The sequence below is a fragment of the Leishmania donovani genome, chromosome 19, assembly GCF_000227135.1.
Source record: "Leishmania donovani BPK282A1 complete genome, chromosome 19".
Classification (NCBI taxonomy): domain Eukaryota; phylum Euglenozoa; class Kinetoplastea; order Trypanosomatida; family Trypanosomatidae; genus Leishmania; species Leishmania donovani.
Window position 1 is genome coordinate 311,956 of NC_018246.1, and position 21,025 is coordinate 332,980.

General features: G+C 60.8%; 4 protein-coding genes across 4 annotated transcripts; all 4 read left to right on the forward strand.

The window, feature by feature from the left end:
• Positions 1 to 4,623: 4,623 nt before the first annotated feature.
• On the forward strand, positions 4,624 to 11,466 carry LDBPK_190700 (kinesin, putative; the record flags this gene model as incomplete). Its single annotated transcript, XM_003860200.1, has 1 exon — positions 4,624 to 11,466. One exon carries the CDS (start codon positions 4,624 to 4,626, stop codon positions 11,464 to 11,466), a length of 6,843 nt encoding a protein of 2,280 aa, XP_003860248.1.
• A 1,639-nt stretch (positions 11,467 to 13,105) lies between these two features.
• LDBPK_190710 (glycosomal malate dehydrogenase) lies at positions 13,106 to 14,074 on the forward strand (the record flags this gene model as incomplete). Its single annotated transcript, XM_003860201.1, has 1 exon — positions 13,106 to 14,074. The coding sequence occupies one exon, from the start codon at positions 13,106 to 13,108 to the stop codon at positions 14,072 to 14,074; it is 969 nt and encodes a 322-aa protein (XP_003860249.1).
• A 1,816-nt stretch (positions 14,075 to 15,890) lies between these two features.
• Positions 15,891 to 16,805, forward strand: LDBPK_190720 (hypothetical protein, conserved; the record flags this gene model as incomplete). Its single annotated transcript, XM_003860202.1, has 1 exon — positions 15,891 to 16,805. One exon carries the CDS (start codon positions 15,891 to 15,893, stop codon positions 16,803 to 16,805), a length of 915 nt encoding a protein of 304 aa, XP_003860250.1.
• Positions 16,806 to 18,785: 1,980 nt separating this feature from the next.
• On the forward strand, positions 18,786 to 19,943 carry LDBPK_190730 (hypothetical protein, conserved; the record flags this gene model as incomplete). Its single annotated transcript, XM_003860203.1, has 1 exon — positions 18,786 to 19,943. The coding sequence occupies one exon, from the start codon at positions 18,786 to 18,788 to the stop codon at positions 19,941 to 19,943; it is 1,158 nt and encodes a 385-aa protein (XP_003860251.1).
• Positions 19,944 to 21,025: the final 1,082 nt, after the last annotated feature.

The following is a 21,025-nucleotide window of genomic DNA, read 5'->3' on the forward strand; positions in this document are numbered from 1 at the left end:
CTGGTGGACCTTGCTGGGTCGGAGCGCACTGGTGCGGCCGGAGCCGAGGGCAATGAGTTCCACGACGGTGTGAAGATCAACCAGTCGCTGACGGTGCTGGGGCGCGTGATCGACCGTCTGGCGGACCTCTCGCAGAACAAGGGAGGGGGCTTCAGCATTCCGTACCGCGATTCGAACCTGACATGGGTGCTGAGCGACTCGATCGGCGGCAACAGCCAGACCTCGATGATTGCCACCGTCTCGCCACACTCTATCAACTACGAGGAGATGCGGCAGACAATCCGATATGCGTCACGCGCAAAGAACATCATCAACTGGGTAAAGAAGAACGAGGACCCGCAGGTGGTGCTTATCCGCGAGCTGCGCGAGCAGGTGGTGGACCTGGAGCAGCGCCTAAAGGAGGCGGGTGGCAGCAACTACACGAACGAGTACGTGCAAGGACTGGAGAGGAGATTGCACCAATTGGAGAAGAAGTGTGCTGATCAGGAACGCATCATAGCAGGTCTGCGGGCGCAGCTGGAGTTTGCCGGTATTGTGGACCCGACCGTCGCTGAGGGATATCTGGACCCGGCGACCCGCGCCAAGGAGGATCAGCAGAGGACGAAAGCGGAGGAGAATATGCGCAAGCAGCTCGACAAGGCGCAGATAACCATTGCCGAATTGAGGGCTGAGCTGGAGCACCGCGGTGTGACGATCGAGCCGGAGTCCCTGAAGGCGATGAAGGAAAAGCTACAGAGGCAGGATGCGCAACTGCTTGCCCTCACCACCGAGGTCTCCCTGCACCGCCGTTTGAGGTCTCACTTTGAGAATATAGACACGGTTATGGAGCTTGTCAAGGGCAAGGAAACGCTGCTCCTGTGCGCCTGCAACGGCATTCTCACCGCCAACAGCGAGGCGGCTGCCATTCTGCAGAAGATGCTAAGTGAGCGCGAGGACGACTTGCGCGACACGAAGCGGCTCCACGAGGAGGAACTGGCGACGCAGGCGGAGCGATTCTGTGAGCGGCTGAAGGAAGCCCTGGACGAGGGCGCAGTGCAGCAGCAGCAACTTCTTGACCGCCACCGTGACGCCGTCGCGCAGCTGGAGGGGCGGCTGCAACGCAGCCACGAGATCAATGAAATGGAGCGCAAGCGCAACGATAAGGAGAAGGAGGAGTTGCGGCAGCGAGTGCAGCTCGCGCAGGAGCGAATGCGCAACGAGTATCAGCAGGAGATCGAGCGGCTGCGCGCCCGAGTGGAGGGTGACATCGGGGACCGCCACAAGTCCGGAGACGCGGTGCGCCAGCTTCAGGAGATGCACGAGCGCGAGATGGAGCGCCTGAGGGACGAGCTGAATCTCCTGAAGCGCAGCAAGGATAGCGACTGTGCTCGTCTGCATAATCAGCTGGAGAACGAGCGGCTGCGCCGCGAGTCGGACCTTATGGAGAAAGACCGCCAGATGAGACTGCTGCGCAACGAGGTCGATGACGCGAAGCGAACGATAGAGAAGCTGAACGACGAGAAGAACAATATGGAAAAGGAGTATCAGGGTCAGATCCGCGAGTTGATGTTGCAGCAGGAGCAGCTCCTGAACGTGAGCAACGCTGTTCTCTCTGGCTGGGAAAACAAGTCATCGGCGCTGGAGGCGGATCTGCACAAGATGCGCGCGCTTGTGTACGACAAGGACTACATGAACTTCCGGCAAAACATCCGAGCCCTGGCCTTCATGGAGCGCGTCAACTTCGATGAAAAGCTGAAGGAGCTGGACGAGAAGGAGCGGCTGCAGGAGGCACGCATTCGCCAGATTATCTCCAAGGCACGCCGCGCGTATGATGAGCAGAACCGTAGCCTGAAGCGGTTCGAGCAGGACATCAAGGACCGGATCGGCCGTGCCAGGGTGGGCGATGGTAGCAGTGACACCTCGCTGCGACCAGAAGACCTCCCCTCCCCATGACCCAATTGACCCATCGACTCATTATCCGTCTTGTAGGTTTTCGGCTTCTTGCGACGGTCTTGCCTGCCCCTCCGCCGTCCCATCGACGCCACACCCCTCTCTTCGCCTTCGTTCGCTCTTTTCCTTTTTTTTTGTTTGCTTTTGCCACGTCTCTCTCCGGTGAGTGGGATGCCCCTGCTAGTGTCTTTTCGGACTGCGTCGGTTAGCCGTCCCGCCCCCCCCCACCCAAAATACCAGCCTCGCCCCCTCCCTCCCCCTCTCCTGTATGTGTCTCCCTTTTCTCGACCTCCGCTTGCACCTCGTTGCACTCGCCGACCCCCCACCCCACCCCACCCACACATCACAATTCTTTTTTATTTCGTTTCCCCTTTACCCTCCACGTCGCTTTTCTCTTGTTCGTCATTGTCTCTCTCTCTCTCTCTGGTGGCGGTGACCGGCCGTGTATTGTCGTCCGCCTCGCACGTCGGTACTGTTGTTGTTTTCTTTGCTTCTGCGTATCGCCCTTTTCTTTCTCGTTTCGTGGCTTCCGTGAGCCGGCGGGTGACACGTCAGGGACAAGATTTAGTGCAGATGGTGCGCTGTCCACCGCATCGCTAGCATTGTGGCATCCCCTGCCCCCTCCCCCACCCCGACTCCTACCAGAGCCTCCACCGCCCGCCAGTCTTTCCCATGAGGGCGTCTGACCCGGAGCTGTGCCTGGTATGCTACGCGAGATTCCCGGGCTGCTTGAGCCTCACAGCACCTCTCCTTTCACGCATGGACCTGATTACGCACACCTCAGTTCTCGCTGCAGGGGGGGGGAGGCTTCCCCCGTCAGGTGTCTATGGCTGCCTCCCCCCCCCTGCGCCCTTTCAGAAAGACAAGCTGTTAGCTCGCGGTGCGCAGGCGCATGTTTAGCCATGACCCCCTTCGGCTTGGCACACCCATGCCTGCCAGAGGCGTGCGGGTTCAGGGAAATGCAGAGTGACTCTGCTGCCGTGAACTCGTGGCAGCGTCCCCAATGTCGTGGCACGTGTGGGCAAGCCACCCACACAAGCACTCCCCCACGACATCGCCAGAAATGGCAAATGAAAAGAGCGAGCTCCCCACCCCACCCTAGACAGCAACGCTGTCCTGAAGCAGGCCCGAGGACCCACAAGTGCGAGCGCTGTGTGCACGCGCTGCCAGCCACCGCTGGCGTGGTGTGCCGCATCCACGCAGGGCGGCACGCGGAGGTCCGCAGAGCAACGGTGAGGCGCGGTGAATGCGTTAGAGGATCCAGACGAATCAACTGCCCACGCAGGGCACGCGTGCGAAACATGTGCGGCATCTCCCACCTCCGACCGTGCGGGCTGACGCGGCGCCGATGCGGGAAGCACGACGAGAGCACCCTGAACTCGCGCCATCGAGTCTTCCAGACTGGAGTGTGGAGAGTCACTGCACGATCTTGTGGAATGCCGCGGCTTGAGGCGACGGAGATTGCGCAACACGACACACACACACACACACACACAGGTCGGGTGTAGAGGGTCTCAGCGGGCCCTGGCCTGCAGCTGGCCAACGTCCTGCTTGAGGTTATCCGGCATGCAGGTGGGCCAGCCCCCCTCCCCCACCCCCTATTACCCGCACGGTAGACGCCACTGCTTCCGCCCTCGAGTAAGGACCCGGACGCAGACCTGGGGGAGGGGGGGGGGGCGGTGCAGCGGAGGCGGGTGAGCAGTGGCTGCATCTGCGTCTGTGTTGCTGGCATGTGTTCGTGGGCGGGATCGGGGCATACACGTTCTAGCAGCAACAGGAAAGCGCCAAACAAAAAGGAAGAAAGGGGCCTTCTCTTTGAAGGGCGCCGCTTTCTCGTGCTGTGATGTGCAGTGGTGTGCGAGTACGTGTTCTCCATCTGGGTGTGCCCTCATGCAGTGCGTAGGGAGCAGCACTGCCTCCCATCCATTTCTTTTTTCCCTCCAGGTTTTACAACGTGTGTGCAGGTGAGCGTGACTTCTTGATGCATATGTGCTCTGAATTTCGCCTGTTGTTGTTTTTTTTTTTTCGTCATGTTTGACCTTCCACTCTGTTGGTGCTCTTGTCGCCCTCCTCCCCCTTTCTCTTCCTGTGGTCATCCCTTTTCCCGTGCCCTCTCTCTCTGCCTTGTAAGATGCAGCCTCATGGCCATTCTATCCTTATTCGCACCACCTTCTCTTCACGCAACGGCGTGGGCGACCGCAAGACAACGGTACAGAAGCGAAAAAGCGAAAAAGCGTCCGTGCCGTTGCTGCGCTGCTGCTGCTGCTACCGGGGACCTTATTTGGCTCACATTTCTCGGATGCTCGCTGTGTGTGTGTGTGTGTGTGTTGTCTGTGCGTGCACACTTGCAGCAACCTACCACTCACCTGCCCTTGTCTGTTCTCGTTGGCTCTTCTAGATTGTGTCTCTTCTTTATGTTGTTGTTGTTTTCGCGCCTTCTTTCACTCCCTCTTTCCCATCCCTCAGTGAGTCTCCCTTCTGGCACGTACACACACGTACCAACGCCACCACCACCACCCCTTAGAGCTTCCATCTCTCTCTCTCTCTTGGCCGTTTTGCCGTGCCGACCTTTTCGTATTCTGTTGCCTCACCAACACCACCACCACCGTCGTGGCGGGCTCGTGCGCTCTCCTCTCTCTACTCACTCTTTCTCTGCGAAACCGACGTGCTCCCCGTGCGTCAATACAGAGCAGCATGAACGGCGACGGCGCATCGTCCACGGGCACGACGCTATCCGCGTCGACAGCGTCGCACAGGCTACTCCTCGGCAATGAAACCAGTGCAACAAAGGTGTTTGTGCGCGTGCGCCCCTTCAGCGCGGCCGAGCGCGGCAAAGGCGATGCCGAGCCAATGACGATCGTCACCGTCAGCGACGAGCATCCGTCGCACATTACCACGCTAGACCCGAGCAAAGGCTACCAGCCGAAGGCGACGTATGTGTTCGATCGCTGCTTCAACAGCGCCACCGCTTGTGTGGCCGAAGAGGCGCAGCGGCTTTTGTTGGGCAATGGCAAGGACATGGGCATGGCGCCGACCGCCTTGACAGCGCTGGAGGAGGTCAGTGCAGAGGGCTCAATCAACCCCATCTTGCTAGAATGTCTCAAACGTGATCAGGCCGCCGTCTACGGCCATGTCGGGCGGCCGGTGCTGCTCAACGCACTAGCCGGCTACAATGGCTGCGTCTTCGCCTACGGTCAGACCGGCAGCGGAAAGACGTACACAATGATGGGGCCGCCAGGAGTGTTTGGTGCAACCTTCGGTGGCGCGCCTGCACAGGTGAGGACCGTGGCCCCCGCCAAGAAATTCCGCCGCGCTGCCACCGCGTACAACAGCCAGCTGCGCTGGACGCCGGAAGCGAGTTCCGACGATGTTATGGACTCGCGCTTCCAGTCCTTTCTCTCCGTGACGCCTCGCGCGCATGTGCGTACACCCTGCAGTGGCGGCCACATGGACACCATGTCGATGGCGGGGGATGCACCCTTGCCGATGGATTGCAGCCTGTCAGTGAGCTCGGATGTGCTGCTGCAGCGGTCCCGACGCGGCAGCCGCCGCGACAGCAACGCTCTCTGCCTGGGAGAGGAGGAGAACCTTCAAGGCATCGTGCCGCGTCTTGTGCGAGAGCTTTTCGCGGAGCTGCACCAGAAGCGCGAGCAGGACAGCAGCCACTCCTTCCGCGTCGAGGTGGAGTACTATGAGATCTACCGCGAGAAAGTCATGGACCTCCTCAGCAGCAGCAGCGCCGCCGCCGCCGGCGCCAACGGCAGCGGCAGCGTAGAGCTGCGCGTGCGACACAGCAAGTCTGCTGGCCCGTATGTAGAAAATTTGACAAAGAAGCACGTGGACGATGAGGGAGAAGTCTTTCGGCTCCTGCGGCACGGCAACCTGCGCCGGCACACAGCCTCGACGGCGATAAATGATCGAAGTAGTCGCAGTCACGCCATCTTCGTGCTGCACCTCGTGCAGATGCGCATCTCCGACGACGACAGCGCCTCCGCGAAGGTGTCGAGTAAGGTCAACCTCGTCGACCTTGCCGGGTCGGAGCGGACGGGAGCGCACAGCGTGGAGGGGGACCAGTTCAAGGAGGGCGTCGTGATCAACTCATCCCTGACGGTTCTCGGCCGCGTCATTGACGCTCTTGCCGACAAGTCGTCAGGCAAGCGCAACGTCTTCTGCCCGTACCGCGACTCTGTTCTCACGTGGCTGCTCATGGACTCGCTCGGCGGGAACAGCAAGACGACCATGGTGGCGACAGTGTCTCCGCACTCATCCAACTTCGATGAGGCGTGCCAGACGCTGCGGTACGCAAGTCGGGCGAAGCAGATTGTCACTAAGGTGGTCGTCAACGAGGACCCGCAGGTGCGGCAGATCAAGCTGCTCACCGCCGAGGTGCAGCGACTCAAGGCGCGGTTGAGCGCTGAGGGCAAGGCCGTGGACAACGATGACGACGTCGAGGTCCTGCAAGAGCGCATTGCTGCATTGGAGGAGGAGTTGAACGAAACGCGCAACCAGCTGGATCAGAAGTCGAGCGAGCTTGCGGCTATCTGCGCCTCCCGGCACACCTCGTCGACGCTGCCCTCGACGCTCAAGGCGGGCAACGCCGGCGCTGCGGGCACGGCGAAGGAGCTGGCGAAGGCCAGGTCGGACGTGCGCCGCTTGGAGGCTGAGAATTTGCTGCATCTGCAGACCGAGCAGGAGCTGCGAGACACGATGGAGCGTCTCAAGACACTGGAGAGAAAGTACGGACAGCTGCTCAGTGAATCCAAGGAGGCGCAAGAGACTGTCAAGAAGCGGGACAGGGAGATTCAGGAAAAGGATAGGCGCATCAGTGAGTTGCAGCATCAGCTGCAGCAGCAGGCTGCTCAGATGCAGGCCGACTCGCCGCTCACATCCAACCCCAGCGCCTTGTCACCACGGTCAGTCTGGGGGAAGTCCGGCGAGACGGTGTCTACAGCGACCGCCGCCGGCATACCACCGATGGCCCTCACAGTGAACGCGAATGAGTCTGGCAAGGCTGCTGGGAAGAAGACAAAGAAAGCGAAGGCCGGCGCCGCGTCAGCGTCGACCGCCGCAGCGCCGCCGGGGTCTCCGCAGCGTCGCGAGTCAGAATGGCTCAATGAGATTTCACGGATTCGGGCGCAGTTCGAGGAGGACAAGAAGCAGCTTGTGACGCAGATGCAGGAGCGCAACGACGCCTTTCGCAAGAGTCAGCTTGAGGTGAAGCGGCTAAAGAGCGAGCTGAAAAGTGAGCAGGACGCGCTGCGCACGGTAGAGAAGAGCCTGCACGACCAGCATGCCGAGGCAACGCGACGGCTGCAGGAGGAGGTGCAGGAGCTGAAGCGCGCACTCAAGGACGAGCGCCGGAACAACAAGGATCTGCGTCAGTCGCTTACGGCCCCGGAAGAGGTGCAACCGCCGTTCTCGTATGCATATGTGGCTCAGACTGTTTACGACGAAGAGAGGTGGCGCGGTGACGTGCAACAGCAGGAGGCATCGGCGTGGCAGCACGTGATGCAGGTCTGGCAGCTCTCTCAAGTGGAAGCGGCGAAGATGGCCGCCGTGGAGCAGCAGCACGCTGCACAGCTCGCAGCGTTGTCGGAGGCTCACAGGACGAGCGAAAGCATCGTCAGCACCATACGTCAGGAGCTGGAGGAGATGCGCGCCGTGCAGGAGAAGGCTAACGCGCTGCGCGAACGCATCTCCGAGCTTGAGGATGCAGCGACGCAGCAGAGGGAGAGGGAGAAGCACCTACGAGAGCAGGTTTCCGATCTAGAAGGACAGCTATGCCAAGAGCAGGAGCGCGGCAAGACTGCCTTGCAGCGCCTGGAAGCGGAGCTGAAGGATCAGAGGCGCGCTGTAGCCACTGCGGAGGAGGCCGCGGCCTCCTTGAAGGCCGCGCACGCTGGAGAAAAGCAGCAGGCGGAATCTGCGATGAGAGCGGAACAGGAGCAACATGCCACAGCTGTGGCATCACTGCAGGCACAGATCCGACAGGCAGAGGATAAATTGCACAACTCCGAAGAAGCGCATAGAGCGCAGGTGCGGCGGGGGCTTGAGCAGGCAAGCGAGCATGAGGCCGCTCTCGCGATGCTGCGGTCGCAGCTCGAGTCGAGCAAAAAGGCTGCCGCTACTGCGGAAGAAGTTCATCGAGGTGAACGGGTGGCGTTGGAGCAGAGGCTCAAGCAGCAAGAGGAAGCGTTCGCCTCTCGTGCTTCTGTCCTTGAGCAGGAGCTGGCGGCGGCTCGCATGCAACTCGACCGGGATAGTCGTGCATCTGCCAAGGCGCTCTCGGAGCTGGAAGAGCAGCTCACAGCGGCGCAGGCGGCGCACAACGCGTCCGCCGAGGCCCTTCGACTCAAGGTTGAGCGCGCCATGGCACAGGCCGCCGACCACGAGAAGGCGGCGCAGCTGCTTCGCAGAGACCTGGACACGGAGAGAGCGGCGGCGCAGACCGCAGCGCAGGAGCATGCCGCTCTTGCGGCAAACCTAGCAGAGGAGCTGCAGACGCAGCGGAAGCAACGCGAGGAAATCAGCGCCTCTCTCACACAGCAACTGGCGGAGCTGCAGTCGAGACTGGCGGTCGCCGAGGAAACGCGCCGCACGGAGCGCAAGCGCGCTGCCGACGCGGCAGCGGCTCAGGAGACCGTTCTGGCCGGCCTCCGCGCTGAGCTCGAGTCGGTGCAGGCAGCCCACACCGCCGCGGCACAGGCACATGAAGAGCAGCTGCGCGAGGTGCGTGGTACACAGGCGCGCCTTACACAAGAAGCGCAGTCGAATGCCGATTCTCTGGCCGCTCAGGTGATGGAGCTGCAAACTCGCTTGGCTGCCGCGGGGAGGGATTCCGAGAATGCACTGAGAAAGCTCACGGAGGAGATGGAGGCGATTCGCACCCAGCTCCACAAGTCAGAAGAGGCGCGTCGGCACCAGATCCAGCGATCCATTGAGCGGGCTGCGCAGCATGACGCCGCGTTGGCGGAGCTGCGGCAACAAGTGGCAGAGGAGCAGGCTGCCAAGGCAGCTGCAGCGAAGAGACACAAAGAGGAGCTGCTCAAGGCCGAGGACAAGTTTTCGGCGCATCATCTGGAAACCTCGGAAACCATCAGCGCTCTCAAGCAGCAGCTCGAGCAGGCCCACCACAGTGCACAGCAACGCGAGGCCGATGCGGCAGCGCTGCAGCAGATCCTTCAGCGTGAGTTGGACTGCACGAGAGCCGAACTGGAGGCCTCTGAGAAAGCTCGAGCGGCGCATATTCAACGGAGCGTCGAAAAGGCGGCAGCGCACGAGCAGACGGAGGCCAAGCTTCGGGCGGAGATTTCCTGCTTGGCAGCAAAAGCCGATGCGACAGACGCGGCGCACTCGACCTGGGTGGCAGAGTTGCAAGAGCGCCTTCACGAGCAGCAGTGCGCAGCCGCAGCGCAGCTGGCCGATGCGACCGCAGCGCTGGAAAGCGAAAGGGCGAAGGCCCAGCATGCGTCGGAAGACCACAAAAAGGTTCTCGCCGCTGCCCTCGACAAGGTTGCCTCGCTGCAGGCGGCGCTCGCCAAGTCTGAAGAAGCCGAAAGGGTGCAGGCTCAGCGCTTAGTCGAGCAGTCCGCGGCGCACGATAGCGCGATTCAGGCTGCAAGGCGGGATTTGCAACGTCAGCAGGCGGAGGCGGCCGACACAGCTGCGGCGCACGCGGAGGAGCTGCGCGGGTGGGAGGCCAGGTGGCAACAACAGGCCGCATCGAGCAAAGTCGAGATAGAGTCCATTCGCCAGGAGGCTGAAGCGCAGCGACGCGCTGAAGTGGACGCCGCGGTGAAGGCGCACACGTCTGCCGTAGACGCCCTGGAAGCCACCCTCAACGAGATGCGCATTCGGCTCGGCGAGGTGGAGGCGTCACGCACCGCGGAAGCGGTGCGCCGTGAGCAGCAGGCCAGTGAGCACGCCAAAGCTGTGTCTGCACTGCAAGCTGAGCTGCAAGGTGCTCACCAAGCGAGTGCCGCAGCGGCAGCCGCGCACAAGGCTGCCGTTGAACAGCTCAACGACGTCATTGCAGAGCAGCAACGGGCCAAGATTGAGGAGGTCGCCGCCATCAAACAGAAGCTACTGGAGACTCAGAGGAAGCTTACCAGATCAGAGGAGGCGAGGAGACGAGGGGTTACAGAAAGAGCTGAGGTGGCGACGGCGCACACCCAGTCACTTGACGCGCTCCGTCGCTCCATGGAAGCTGAGCATCAACAGAAACTGGATGCCCTCACGGCGACCAAGGCAAGAGAACTGGAGGCGGTGCAGATGCAGCTCGACGAGCAGAGGGTCGTCGCACAACAGCTCCAGAGGGACCTCCGAGACACTCGTCGTCAGGTACAGCAGTTGGTGGAGACCCAGAACTACGTAGGCAAGCAAGTGGAGGCGGAAAAACAGGCGAACGCCGAACTCCGCCGTAACTTGGCAGACACCGCGGCGCAGCAGGCGGCTAGCGCGGCAGCTGCCACGGAGCTGGAGGCGACGTTGGAGCAGGCAAAGGCTTCCCTTACGCAGCTCGTCGCGGAGAAGACGGCGGTGTCGACGGAGCTCACCCGGGCCATCGAGACGGCGGAGAGCACCCGTGCTCACCTTGCAGACGTGGAGAAAATATCGCAGCAGCGCCACGAAGAGCTGGAGGCGCAGGGATCTGCCCTTGCCAACGCCGTCGCGACAGTGGAGCAGCTGCGGGCAGAGGTATCTGCGTTGCACTCGAAGTGCGCAGACATGGAGAAGGCGCGGGCTGCTCTCATCGAGCAGCATGAGGAGGCGCTAGTGGCGCAGCAGGTAGACACCGTCACGGAAATGGAGACGCAGTTCCGGGCGATGGAACGTGAACGCGAGGCGCTGGTGAGCAAGGCGCGGCAGACAGAGGAGGCGCTGCGCAGCGTCGTCGAGAAGCAGGGGAAGCAACTTCAGCAGCTGCGCGAAGACCTGGAGTTTCGCGCCAGTCTGGATCTGTGTGAGGCTGAAGTTGTGGAACGCGACAGCGCCGCCGGTGCCGTCGGCAGCTCAGCCGGGCTCGCTCTCGCCGGCAGTGGGACAGGCGTCGCTACTTCGACCAATACCTCCTTTTCGGGCGCCAGCGGCTCCGCTGCCGTGGTCGGCGGCGGTGGCTTCAGCACCATTTTGAGCTCGCTCTTCTCGCGCCGCAACAGCACTGCGGCGCCGTCCAGCTCCCCCGCACCCCTTGGCAGTGGCATCGGGACTGACGGTGCTCACGGCCTTCCACACCCGCTGCCGCGTCCCTTCTCGAACGATCGTGGCACCGCTACGACGCCGCTTCGGCGCAACGCTAGCGGCAACCTATATAGCATGAGCGCATACCGCCCTTCCTCCATGATGCCGTCGTCGCTCCTCTTCGGAAAGAGCAACCCCGCTGGGACGGTGGCGATGGGTACTAGTGCTGGGGTATCACCTGCGTCGCGCACCCCCGTGCAAGATGCGGTCATTCCGCCTCATACAAGTGAACAAGAGTCGACACTGCCCACGCGGCTGGGCAGCCGCGCTCCGAACATCGCGCTGGGCCGGAAGTAAGCGGGAGCGAGCCAGCCCTCTGTCCAGCTTCTTTTTGTGTCCTCCGCGCCCCACCCACTCGAGCAGTTTGGCGTGTGTCGCGCAACAGTGAAGGAAGGATGTGCCTCGTTCTTGCCCGCATTTGGCCGTCCGCCCCGCTACTTTCCTTTTGCGTTCTTGTCTGCCTTCTGTCCTACGGCTTGGACGAGATTGGGGAGGCTGGCCCGCCGTACCCTCTTCGAAGGAGAGCTGAAGGGGCTTGCCCCAGCTCCACGATGCTGCATTCCCGTTCGCAGGGTCTTTCTTCGCTTATTTAGGCTTTCCTGTTAGTTTTGAGGACACATCTCAGTGCGTGGGGAGGAGGGGGTATCCACGGCCCAGTACCCACACACACACACTCTCTCACACCTGCTTCCTCCTCATCCCTGCCAATGCCGAGGCACTTCTGGTGATGGTAGCGTCAAGTGCCTACGACGCAGCGGGGTCAGCGCGACTCCTCGCTGCCGACGTCGGCGGCCGTGGTGTGCATGGGGCTGCCTTGGTGCGACCTGCGACAGCGAGCACGTTTGCGCCATCCACATGCCCGGCAACGTGCCAGCGCAACTCGAACGTATCCCACCCGCCCACCCCACTCTCACTGCCCACCGGTGTGCAGCCTGCGAGGCGGGGGCGGGCGGAGTTGGAGACAGCGGCCGCGCTCAGGTCACTGAGTCGGTGCATTGCCGTGACGCGTGTGTCTAGCGCTGCTTGGCAGCGTGCGATAGGGCCCGTGACAGGCCTACAGTAGAGCTGGCCTCGTCTTGTGCGGCGGAGAACGGTGAGCCTTGAAATAAAGCATCGTTTTATTGTGGATTCTTAATCCACTCGGTCGCGACCCCCTCCCCGGCGGATGGCCCGCGTGCGACGTTGTCCGGAGACAACCGACTTATGTACGGCGCTATCCTCCCCCCTCTTCCCTGCCACTCCTGGCCCTGCCTCCCTCACAACTCGATCCTGTTACTCTGTGTCATGTACGCCGCCAGCGGTTAAGCTTGCACACGTTACTGTGTTGGCGTGGGCCGACGCGGCCTCGTTTTCGAAGGTTGTTGTTGTTGTCAGTGTCGTCACGCGTTTGGCGTTTTGTGGCGCTTGGAAACGCACCTGAGAGCAGCGCTGCTGCTCACATCGCCCGTCTCACTCCTCTGTGTCTGCCAGGTATGGCACCGTGCTCCTGGCACGGCACCACCCGCACATTTCTCTGCTGGTTGTGAGTGCAGGCCGCCTGCAACGCGCGTGATCGTGTGGTTCACCCCAATGTGTCTTGAGAGGCGTCTGTGTTGACTGAGCCGCCCCTTCCCACGGGGCAGCACCACTGTTACCCCTCTCCTTTCCTTCCCCCGCTCGTCCTCGACGTTCCCTTCACCTTTTTCCTTGCCCTCTCGGTCTCCCCTAGCCAGTATTCTGTGTGTACACAACCTTTCTCAGCCGCGGACACCTCCACAAGGTTCTCTTTTCGTGCGCCATCTCCCCTGTATCTGAACTCGCTAGTTGCTCTGTTCTCTCTCCCTCTTAAAACGCCAACCTCACCACCATCACGACCACACCTGTCGACCCCATATCAGTCTCCTGTACCCGTAGAGGCCTCACAGGCTGATCACCTCTTCTCTCGCCCTCGACGAAAATGGTAAACGTGTGCGTTGTTGGGGCTGCCGGCGGCATCGGGCAGTCGCTGTCGCTTCTGCTGGTGCGCCAGCTGCCGTACGGGAGCACTTTGTCGTTGTTCGACGTTGTGGGCGCTGCCGGCGTTGCAGCGGACCTGTCGCACGTGGACAACGCCGGTGTGCAGGTGAAGTTCGCGGCGGGCAAGATAGGCCAGAAGCGCGACCCAGCGCTAGCGGAGCTTGCGAAGGGCGTGGATGTGTTTGTGATGGTGGCTGGCGTGCCACGCAAGCCGGGCATGACGCGCGACGACCTTTTCAAAATCAACGCCGGAATCATGCTGGACCTTGTGCTGACGTGCGCATCGTCGAGCCCAAAGGCGGTGTTCTGCATTGTGACGAACCCTGTGAACAGCACGGTCGTGATCGCGGCAGAGGCGCTGAAGAGCCTCGGCGTATACGACAGAAACCGGCTGCTTGGCGTGTCGCTGCTAGACGGGCTGCGCGCGACGTGCTTCATCAACGAGGCGCGCAAGCCTTTGGTCGTGACGCAGGTGCCAGTTGTTGGCGGGCACAGCGACGCAACGATTGTTCCGTTGTTCCACCAGCTGCTGGGGCCGTTGCCGGAGCAGGCGACGCTGGACAAGATCGTGAAGCGCGTGCAGGTTGCAGGCACAGAGGTGGTGAAGGCGAAGGCCGGGCGCGGGTCTGCGACGCTGTCGATGGCGGAGGCTGGCGCGCGGTTCACGCTGAAGGTTGTGGAGGGCCTGACCGGCACGGGTAAACCGCTGGTGTACGCATACGTGGACACAGACGGGCAGCACGAGACGCCGTTCCTCGCGATCCCCGTGGTGCTTGGCGTGAATGGAATCGAGAAGCGCCTGCCAATCGGTCCGCTGCACTCGACAGAGGAAACGCTGCTGAAGGCGGCACTGCCGGTGATCAAGAAGAATATCGTGAAGGGCAGCGAGTTCGCGCGCTCACACCTGTAGCACCTCAGCGTTTTTTTTTCTTTTGCTGTAAACGGACATGGGAAGCATCTCGATACTTCGCGTCGCGCTGGCGGACGTCGCACGACGTCGTTCGTCATCCCCCTCCCCCTCTTCGGCCCTATACGCATGAAGGAGTTGAATTACGCAACAGCATGTTGATATCAAGTGTGCGACTGGCGAAGGGAAGGGGAGGGGCGTGCGCAAGTAGCCATCGAGGACATCAGCATTGCGGACGGCTCCTCCCCTCCCCCGAGCTCCTACAGCCTTTTTTTTTGTGGGTGGGGGGGGGGTCTTGTTTTCGCCTACGCGGTGCCGTTGTCGTGGTGCACCGATCAAAAAAATAGTTTTTGTGTATTGAACTATTTAAGGAGGAAGTGGAAGGAGGGGCTGGACGTGACGGGGTGCATGGATACACCCACACACGCACATTTATATATATATATATATCGATGCATACGCAGACGCTCTGCCGCGATTGCTCAGCTTGCTTTCTGCTCCTTCCTCTGTTTTTTTTTCCCGGCTTTTATAAGCGAGTCGCTCTCTGCCGCGTCTTTGGTGCTTGTATCTTCCTGCCGCACTGCCCCTCCCTCCCTCCCTCCCATCACTTATCTCCCTCTCTCCCGCAGGGGTGTAAGTTCTGAGCTCATCTCCGTTATTGTTGTGTGCTCGTGATTGGAAAGAAAGAGGACCTGTGCACCGGGGAGGAAGGATGAGGTGTGTCGTAAAGGAAGTGTGAGTAGGTCAATCAGCGGGAAAGCAGCACACATGCGCGCACGCACATACACGCGCGAAGGCATCCATGTGTTTCGACCGCTAACGAATGCGATGCAAGAGCATAAAAACCTTGATGTAAGACTTGCCCCCCCCTCCTCCTATAACCACATCCATATGCTTGCATGTGTGCATGACCTGTTGGGCATGCTCAAAGAGAATGTGTAGAGGGAGCGCGCTGAAACGCGAGGGTTCAAATATGGAGACCTGACGCTACGCGCATGCGCAGATGCGACCCTCGGAGTGAACACCAGCACGCAAGCAGCTCCGTGTGCGGCTGCGACTCCTCCGCCTTCTCCAGCGGCGCATACCTATGCGTGCGCTCGTGTGAACGTGTATGTGGGCATGCATGAAGACAAGCGAAACGTCGCTTCTAAGCGCAGTCCTTCGAGCAACGTGCGCGGCCACAACCATCGACACACTCACAGAGCATACAAAGACGCAAAAAAAAACGAAAACACCAAGCAGTGATGCGCGCGTCCTTACCGCTGGCGCTGTCGTTTACAGCGACCTGAATGAAAGTATGGGGTGTGACCTATTCGGTGACTGGTGAAATCAAGAGATGAGTGGAGGGAGGCGGTGCAAGGGGGGAGGTGTGTGTGGCGAGGAGAGGTTGACGCATACGCAATATAAACGCCACGTGGTCGCACCCGCCCCCCCCCCATCTGTCGGGGCTCTGTGTATGTCAGGCCGTCGCATGGCGAAACGGCCGTCCGAAACGGAGCCCGTGAACGCCGGAGGTGCGTATGTCTCGCTCTCGCTGCTCTTGTGGCTGATCGTTGCACGGGTATCTACAACATCCATGGCTGCCTCTTCTCCGATTTTCTTTGGTGTGCTCTCTCTCTCTCTCTGCGTGTGTGTGTGTGCGGGTGTGCCTTCCCCGTTCGCTCAACGCGGTGCTCTACGAACGCTGATACAAACATGCATGAGGAGGGGGTGGGAGTGCGCGCATCATCTGCAAAGTGAGCACCGCGGTAGATACGTCATAAACGAATCGAAGAGGCTGACGCGAGGGGGACGACACGTCGCTGCCGCAGTGGTGGTCATGGAGGATGCCATCGACTTCATCCAGAGCCGTCCGCTGATCGGGTATCAGATGGACGGCTCCCATCTGAACAACGTCCTGGTCAGTCTGGCGCGTCAGCAGCAGCAGCTCATGGACACGCAGAATCGGCTCAACGACCGTCTCGCCGACATCGCCGACGACGTGCGAGAGATTCGAGAGCACCAGAAGCAGCTAGAATCCGTTATTGGCGAGCTCGGCGGTCCTGAGCAGCTGCACCAGGTCCGGTCGCGCATCGCCGACGTGGAGAGGGCCGTGGATGGGCTGGTGAGCAACGTGCAGGATGCAAAAGTCGTCGCGAATGCGGCTGGGCGAGATGCCGATCAAGCCGGGCGGCTCGCCGATGACGCGAACCGTGCGGCTTTGAGCCTTCGCGACGCGGTGGGCACGCTGGGCGGAGACATGGACCGGGTAGCCCACCAGCTGGAGGCGCATCGCAAAAGCATCAGCAAAGCTCTCGGCGATCTCGACAAGGATCGCCACGACTTGGAGCATCAGGTGCACGAGGCTATGCAAGAGGTGCTGCAGCGCGCAGAGCGCATGGAGCGCGAGAGCGGGGTAGAGCGCCTACGTCAAATGCTGGACGAACTCAGTGATCGCACGGATGAGAATTTCCGCAGCGTCGAGGAGAGCGCGCGAGCGGTAGACGCGGAGCTGTCGCGGCAGGGCGCCAATCAAGCTGCCCTGCGCACAGAGATCTCTGCGCTAGATGAACGGGCCCGCACCGCGCTGGCGGCGCTATCGAGTGACATAGACAACAAGCACCACACGCTGCTAGACGCCTTCCGTCAGTACGAGGCTGGTTGGACGGACTTGGAGGAGCACATGGTGCGTGCAGGGCAGATGTTGGCGAGCCGAAAGCAACGCTCTCCTGGCTCTACGAGTATTCGACGCTGAGGCATGTGGAACGCGCGGCTCAAAGCAGAAGACTCTGCGAGGCGGGAAGGACATGCTGCGGTGCATCTTCAAAGAAGGGAACGTGCTCAGCACTGAGTTGTTGGGGAGCTTTTCTGACGCGAGGGCCGTTAGCCTTTTTTCGCTGTCGTTGCAGGCGGGGCTCAGAGGCTTTCGGATCTTGCTGTTGTCGAAGAAGACGTTGGTTGGGTTGCCGCCATCAGAAGCACGGAAGCCTTGCGCACCTCTTCTTCACGTTGCCATTCAATATTGGTGTGCCTGCATGTTCGTTTGTGGCTTGACGGGTGTGCGCGCCTCCATTCCCCGTCCCCTTCGCTTCCTCGCTGCACAATGTCCCTGTGCTCGGCACTGCTAAAAGGCTTGCCTTTTCATGAGTTTTATTGTTTTGTGTTCCGGGCATCTGTGTTGCGTCGGTGCGCGTGTGTGTACAGGCTTCCTTGTGTACTTTTATTACTATTCTTTTCCGTCGGTGTGTGCGCGTGCGATGCGTGTGGCATCGCACACTCACGCATGTGTTTATCCACGCACACAGGCGCGCACACGCCCTTTTTCCATAGATCAACCTCTCATCTCGGCCTCACCGCATGTGCCGTTGGCTGTTGATTGTGTATTTGTGTGTGTGTGTGTGTGTGTGTGTGTATGTGTGTGTGTGTGTGTGCCGGCGAATGAGGTGATTGCCACGCCCCATGCGTGCGCGCATCTTCGGATAAATGGATGGTGGCAAAGCAACGGAACACAACGAAACTGTGCACACACGGAGAGTCGGCCGGCAAGAGAAGCGGTAGCGATGTGGAGGTTGCACGAAAAGACGCTGCCAGGCGTCCTCTGGCTTCGTTCCGGTGGCCTCCCTTTTTTTTTTTCTTTCTGTTTCCTTCGCCCTGCCTCCCTCGCACACACACTTCGTAAGGCCAATGCACGGCCTAGCTCAACTATGACGGGGTCCTCGGTGAACCGGCGGCGGTGCTGCGCGTCTTGTGTGTCGCTCATCACATCTCTGACGGAGCATATCCAAGAGACTTGTGTTGCAAGTCGCGGCGTGTCGGGCGGCGGCACCGGCGCGGCAGCTCCTTTTCTTGCCCCCCCCCCCTCGCTCGGGGACGTCTTGCGCGCCACGCCCAAAGAAAAGAAGAGGTGTCGTCTCGGTGAGGACTGCGCTTCCCATGCTGGTGGTCTCGAGGCATTGGCGTCACTTTCTCGGCTCCCCCTCTCTTCTCTCTCGGCCTTCTGCGTATCGTCTGTGCTTTCTCCACCGTGCGGCCATACCAACGCACATCCGCGCGTACCGACTTGTGTCTTTTCGTCCCTGCCACGCATTTCTGCACGCCGTTCCGAGCGTTTCGCAGCCCCTGCTTCCTCCATCGCTCCGTATCAACCACTCCTTCACCGATCAGCCATCGCGCAGGGCTTTCCTTTACCCTTGTGTTGAAAGGGAAGCGAGGCAAGTTCAGAGAGACAGGGAGAGAGTCAAACCAACATTCGCCTGCCTTATCGCGCCTTTACTGCTTACTTCGTTGCCGCTGCCGTTTTTGCTTGTTCTTGATGTGTAGCGTTGCTCATCTTCACATACATGAGCGGCTGTGTGTTTCCTGCACCCCTCCCCTCCGTCTTTCCACCCCTTGTACCGCTCTCCTCTTGTTGGAATCAACTTCGTTGTGCCTCCATCTCTATCCACTTTGGCCCGCCTGGTGAGCTGCTCTCCTGGAGCCTGTTCTGCCACGCTTCTGGCGACGGAATCGGTTTTTTTTATGTTGTTTCTCGCTCTCTCGCTTCACCTTCACCCCTCATCTTAAGTGCCATGGGCTTGGCGCCTGTGAGCAGCGGGAGAGGTGTCTGCACGATCTACGTTATGGGTGTCTGCGGCATCGCGCTATTCGCCGCGGTCGCTTCCGGGCTCGTTGCATCGGCAACGATCACTTGCGTTCGTCCACGAACACTCCCCCACTCCACTGCTCTGCTCAGCCGATGCCCTCTCCCCTCGTGCTGACCCGCGCCGCTCCGGCGCGCGGCCTCAACGTCAAAATGTTTGACCGTAAGGTGAAGGGGCTGCAACGGAGCTTCGTCTCATCTCCCGCCTGTGATATTCACAAGCTGTGCGCACAGCAGATGCTGGATCGGCGCGCCTTTGTGAAGCGCGACACGCCAGTGGTGCTAGAAGTGGGGGCGCACACGGGATGGTACCTGCGGCACATGATTGAGCGTAAGGAGCTTCACGGCCTCAAGCAGTACATACAGACGGACATCTCAGAGGATAGGCTGAACCGCAACTACGAAGAAATCAAGGACATCATCCCACCAGAAGTCGAGTTTGTTCAAATCTGCTGCGACGAGGAGCAGCCCTCGCCGTTCGGTATCCCGGACAAGTCGGTGGACATGGTCGTGTCGTGTCTCTCCATGCACTGGGTGAATGATCTGGAGACGTCAATGGTCAACGTGCGCAAGGTGCTCAAGCGCGACGGCTTCTTCTTGAACGCCATGTTCGGCGGCAACACCCTCTACGAGCTGCGAGGGTGCTTCTCCATGGCGCAGACGGAGACCCTCGGTGGCGTTTCGCCGCACGTCTCTCCAATGATCGACGGCGCCGGTCTGTCGACGCTCGTGCTGCAGGCAGGCTTTAACATCCCTACGATCGACCTGGATCGGCACCTGCTGTTGTACGAGACCCCGTTCCACTTGATGGAGCACCTGGCGGTGATGGGGGAGAGCGCGTGTCATTACATGCGTCAGCCCATGAAGCGCGACGTCCTGCTCTGCGCCTGTGCCATTTACGACACCATGTACAAGCAGAACGGCCTCATCCCCGCCACCTTCGAGGTGTTTCACACGATTGCCTGGAGTCCCAGCCCGACACAAGCGAAGCCGCTAGCGCGCGGCAGTGGGCAAATCCCGCTGTCCTCGTGGAACTCGAAGAGTCGGAAGCAGCTGCAGTCCGTGCTGGACGAGTACGCGCTGAACCCCAACGATGAGGTGCTGCAGAACAAAGCCGAGGACATCTTCAAGAAACTGCGCGAGGAGAGTGCCGAGCTCATGGCGAAGAAAGGGCTCGACTCGCGCGGGTTCGAGCGCGACCGCGACGAGGAGGCGCGCCGGCTCGATGAGAAGCCGGTGCCGCCCTTTCAATAGTGGCGATCGAGTGTAACGGCGAGCACTTCGTTACCCAAGCGCTCGATGCTGTGGCAAGAATGGGACGTGCTCGCCTCTTTCGCCTCCCTCCTCCCCGCACCCCTCTCGCTTGCTTTAGCCGGCTGGCGGGCTGTGTAGGAGCGCCAGCAAGAGAAACGACGCGAAGAGGAGATGTATGAAAGCAACGGTCGGCACGCAAGGATGCAAAACACGTCCGCCACAGACGAAGATGCAAGCGAAATGGAGATGATCGAGCGCGAAAAGGAAGTGCGATGAAGACGCAGAGGGGCATCATCGTCGGACATCGGGCAAAGAGGTTTTTCAGGGGTGTAGCCGTTTCTTGTCGGCACCTCCTGGTGCGGGGACTCAGGTGGGCTCGGATCGATGGCGCGTGCTTGCCGTACCTCACCTTTCTACGCACCAGCCACGGCGACGTGAGATGCGCCTCTCTGTCCGCGCTTTCCACCTCGAGTGCCGAGCTGCTTTGCCTCTTCTCTCCTGCCCCTCCCTCATCTCTCATCTCTTGTTGTGTTTGTGTGTGTGTGTGTGTGTGTGTGCCCTCGACCACTGCCCCAAAATGGCCACAACTCGTTGGCCAGCGCGCTTTCTCGAGCGCTTTCACGTTTGAGTCCCCTCCTCTACATCTCGGTCGTACAGGCACTGGCGCTCAGCAGCAGCAGGCCGCTGCCGCTGCCTCGTCTGGGGGGTTAGGAGGACAAAGCAGGGGTAGCGGCGTCTGCACACCACACGGAAGCACGAAAACGACGAGGACGTGCGATTCCCCTGAAGCCCACAGCCGAGAGGCGTGTCAAACAGCCGAGCGTCAAGGTGTGCCCCCGCTTTCCTACGAGGGTGATGATGGCCTCAACGCTTCGACGGTGGTGTTTCCCCAGCGCGCAGGCGCGGCGGTTAGCAAAAAGAATGCGACAGCAAAGCGGCCGCCAGCCCTGCATGCGGTGTATTGCAACGGCGGCGGACGACGGTAGCGGTGACGCGAATGTTGACGCCTCGGCTGCAGCAGCTTCGGTGGCGGCGGCAGGTCTCAAGTGACGGGAGGGTGGAGGCGGGGATACTAGTGAGGT